The 4,650-nt window shown below is 41.9% G+C and overlaps 1 protein-coding gene across 1 annotated transcript in view; it reads right to left on the bottom strand.

Annotated features, from left to right (window-relative positions):
- ZNF236 (zinc finger protein 236) overlaps positions 1-4,650 on the bottom strand; it is an 82,903-nt gene that overhangs the window by 40,526 nt on the left and 37,727 nt on the right. The window contains exons 14-16 of the mRNA XM_023741569.1: positions 3,848-3,949; positions 3,249-3,400; positions 1,757-1,860 (exon numbers count right to left, since the gene is read on the bottom strand). Coding sequence (XP_023597337.1) covers positions 1,757-1,860; positions 3,249-3,400; positions 3,848-3,949 — 358 coding nt within the window. The remainder of the gene's footprint in view (positions 1-1,756; positions 1,861-3,248; positions 3,401-3,847; positions 3,950-4,650) is intronic.

Raw genomic sequence — 4,650 nt, forward strand, 5'->3', positions numbered from 1 at the left:
TATATTAAAATTATTTTAAGGTTGAAACTAATTGTAAATTCCAAAATTCATATTCAAGTATTATTAAATGCTAAGGAAAGAAGATGCACAGAGCTTATTCCATCAATACCTTCCCATCTTTTCATTTCGAGCTTTACTCTCTGGTAGGCAGGGAGAGGTCTCTCAGTCACCTCTACGTCTGCACCAGGCATCTGCACAGATGCGACTGGCATTCCGCGAAAGTCTGACCTAAACCAAAAGGCTGCCTAATGCAGATACAGTCTGAAATATCATTCTCATTATACAAGTGCAGTTTAATGAAGTTGTCTATTAAAAACATAAAAGCAAGCAAGGAAAATTCACCAACTGGTTTTAGAGAGCTATTTCTGCAAATAAAATTGGGGTTGATTCTGGACTACATGACAGTGGTAGAAAATAATCTATTTGAAGAACTGAATGCCACCAAATCATTTGAAATTTACTAAGAAAAGATTAACCAAAAGTCGGCAGTTTGAATCCACCAGCAGCTCCTTGGAAACCCTATGGAGCAGTTCTACTCTGTCCCGTAGGGTCGCCACGGGTCAGAATCCACTCAATAGCAATGGGTTAATAGGTTAATAAGGAAGGAACACTTTCAAAGTAGTCACTTCTATTACTCAGCTACCACCAACAGAACTGCCCTGGTAGCACAGTGCAGAAACGACCTGTTCTTCACAGAGAAGTCTGACCAACAGGACCTCTGAGACCCGGCCCAGCCTCCCTTCCTGGCCCCACCTCCATCACTCTTCCAGCAAGGACGAGGCTCTGCTCACGAAACATCTGCCGTTCCCCAGTGCACTATGCACTGATCCCTGCTCTGCCTGCACACATCACCGGTCTTGAGTAAATGTGAATGAATGGATGGATGGATGAATGGTGCAAGTAATGCTGGGGCAGAGGTCACAAAGGAATCGTGGGAAAGCATTAGATTAATTCCATTCAAAAATACCAAGGTAAACTCCCAAAGTAAATATTTAAAAGGTGTTTGAAGCAAATAATATAACTATGAAAATAGATTGTTTATTAATTTGTTAAAATGATTAATTATTAACACAGTCATTCATTTAATTGTTAAATTTTTATTGTTCTATTAGTTTATTTAAATTTTTATTATTAAATAGACTGTCTCTATAAAAGATAAGACCCATCTTACTTAATTACACACACACTCGTATTTAATTTTATTGAAATGCACTAATTTTATGCACTGTAGCTGTTGTGCTAGGTGTGAGTGAGGGCAGGGCTCTCTGTCTTGCTCACCAGTGCACCCCAAGTGTCTGGAACACTACATGGTGCACGGATGGTGCTCAGTACATACTCTTGGATGGATGGATGGAGATGAGTGAGGGGGCAGATGGATGGATAGATGGAGGGACGGAAAAACAAAATTTACTCTGCAATCATGTTGTACCTGGCACACAGGTTGTTACTATATAAAGGACTAAAGGCATAAGGTAAGTTATTTCTGAAAGCATGATTAAAATGACATGCAGCGGTGGCAGGAAGCCACAGCAGAGTAGTTCAGATGTGTAGGCTGAAGGAAGACGGCTGCATTCAAACCTTGGCCCTGTTACTTATTAGGTGTAAATATGAGCATGTTGGTCTCTTTCATCTCAGATTCCCTCTGTGAGGAATGAGGATAACAACGGAGCCTATTTCACAGAGCTTGTTGAGAACTGCGCTGCACAGCCTGGGGACCAGCACAGGGCCCCTGCCACACCCCCCACCTCGCCCCCACCTGTAGGTGCGACGGCTGTGGTCCTCGCCATCCTCTAGGAACTGGGGCCTCTGCGTCTGCACGTCCAGCTCCTCTTGGGGTGACTCCTGGATCAAACGAGTTGTCTAAAATTGTGACAGAAGTATAAAGCAGACTACTTGAATATCTATGAGTAAATAAAAAATAAAGACAAGAACAACTAAAATCTAAGGATAAGAATGTCCACGGGTGCAAATCTAAAAGAGAAGCCTAACCAGTCCATTGCAAGCACTGGTGCCAGAGCAATAAGAAACATCATCTCCACAGATTTTATGAAACACCCATTTTCATTTTATTTTTTATTAAGCTACTTTACTACGAAGAATAATCGATCAATAACGATCTTAAGAGGCTACTCTTTCATCTGCTCTACTCTCACTGACAGTGAAGAACGGTCCTGCTCTCTGAATATGTGACATCTCCTCTCTCACCACAGAAACCACCAGATGGATGGAACACGTTCTCCATCCAGGAACGGTATCTTGCTTAGACAGAGTGCTGACACTGACCCCACCCTTCCAGACATGGGCATGGCGAGCCACACTGTCACAGCAAGCACTGAACACAAATCTGGCCAGTGCACCCCCTGGACAGGGGCAGTTGGCCACTGAGGTACACAGGACAGCCACAGGACGAGATGACACACGGAGCTCCCCTATGTGGCAGCTGTTTCCAGTTGTCTGCTGACTCCCACAACCACACTCGGTAACCCTGACACGTGACAGGTAAGCTCTGCAGAGCTGTGACAGCATCACTAGGTTTACACAGCTTTTCTCAGGGGGCTCTGAGATTAAGGACAAGCTACTACTACTAAGCAGCATGCTCTCCGCTACCCACAGTCATCATCTACTGCTCATTATGCAGTTGTCTGAGCTCTGAAAAAATGCTCTGAACTTCTCAGTGTAGGATTTTGACAGAGCTACCAGCAGTGGCTTCTAAAAATAGGTAGCAATTGACAGGTCAGTCATTTTCATCACTACTGAAAAATTTAAAAAATAAAAATAAAAATTTTCGAAACTGAAAAACCGAAACAAAACAAAAACGTCAATGACTCCAACTTGACTACAGAATAAATTTTTATGATGTACTTAAATATTAATTTTTAACATGTTAAATTCATTATATTTTCATCCTAACATACATCTTTGAAGATTCCATACTTAAAAATGTTTAGGCTTTTGTACCTAAAGTAATATAATATCCTTCAGATTGTATTATACAACACTATACTGTCCTTGGTTTTTAACCAAGAGGGAAAGCCACATTATGATAATGAAATCTGTAAGTTAAACAACAGCAAGAAACAGATTTAAGGAAAAACAAAGCTGCATGTGCTAAACATTTAAGTTTTTACAGCTGCTATAACAACCTTAAAACTACAAGATGTTAGCCTGCCCTTCTCAGTAAACACATTTTAAATGACTTCAGTAAAACATAGAATAGTGTGAGCAGCATGCTTTGTGTAAATACTCACCACACTGATTGTATCTGAGCTGGGGACCTGGAGCAGGTTCTGCTGATGGAAACTGGTAGAAAGAGCTTGAGATTCCAGCGTGCTGGAGTCTTGTAATTGTTGGACAGGGGGAAACTGAGTCTGCTGATTGTATGTGTCAGTCACTGTAAAGCCTGAAATAAGTGAGAAAGTATGAGTTCCACAAAAAATGTTAAAGAGATAAACAAAAAAGTTGGTTTTGTAAGTAAAAATGTCTAAAGGGATCCGATGTGCCTACTCTCTGATTTAGCACCAGAAGCCACCTTCACCCACAGGCTCTCAGGTCATTGGATACCAGGCAGGAGTATGTGCTGAACACACCCTCACCACACAGGTTACAGGGCAGCCATAAGCTCCCAGGTACCAACAAGTCCCAATGGGTACCCAATCACATTTTCTTGGCTAGAAATGGTTGTTCAAGTCCCTTTCCAGAAAATCTGAACAGATGACAAAATAGTATATATCAATAAAAAAAGTTACACAATACACACAAAAAGCTATTTGGTTTGAAACTGTACACTTCAGTAAGTCCTTACAAGAAGCACCTGAGGCTCAAGTCCATCTATGACCTCCCCACTGACCTTGTGACAAGGCTGCTGGTTCAAAGGCCTGTGGTGCAGGAGTCTGCTGTTCAAACTGCTCGATGTGCCCTTGTAGAGGATGCTGAGGGGTCACAAATCTATCTGAAGATGAAAGAAAAGGAGACTCGTTAACTTGGAAGCTATTTCAGGTTTAGTGGGTTTTCTAAAACAAGCCTCTTTTTTCTGAAAGGACAGTATATAGGCACAATTTAAACACAGTGAGTTCTCCTCATTTATGGGTGTTACGTCCTGTGAAGCCCTGTGAACACTGGGCGAGCCAACACACCAGCCTTGCTGGACCCCAGCACGGACACCGCTTGGCCCATGCACACGTTCTCAGATGACCGAGAAAGCACTGCGAGCAGAGGTTTGGGGGTAACAAATAAACTTTAGCAAATATGGAATATGGAATCCACAAATATACAATTCGCAAATACTGAGGATTGCCTGTATATGTATATGTCACATGGTTAAAGATTTATCATTTATTTCCAGAGCATCAATGAAAAGTCTTTACAGTTTATCCTAAAGATTAGACATTCCTCTGTAAGTATCATTCTAAAATGCAATTGTTTTCACTGACTATTTAAACCTTTTTTTGTGTGCACTGTTCTAGGGAACAGAGGGGATAAGAAGCATAAAGCTTTTCCCATAAACTAGTTGAATAAAAGTTGGAATATCCATAACACAGAGCAAGAAGTCGGTCAGCAAACTGCCCATCAGCAGGCTTGCACAGTACCAGAAGGCCCGTCAGCAGGCCTGCACAAGACCAGAAGGCCCCTCAGCAGGCCTGCACAAGACCA

The sequence above is a fragment of the Trichechus manatus genome, unplaced genomic scaffold (assembly GCF_000243295.1).
Source record: "Trichechus manatus latirostris isolate Lorelei unplaced genomic scaffold, TriManLat1.0 scaffold00183, whole genome shotgun sequence".
Taxonomy (NCBI): Eukaryota; Metazoa; Chordata; class Mammalia; order Sirenia; family Trichechidae; genus Trichechus; species Trichechus manatus.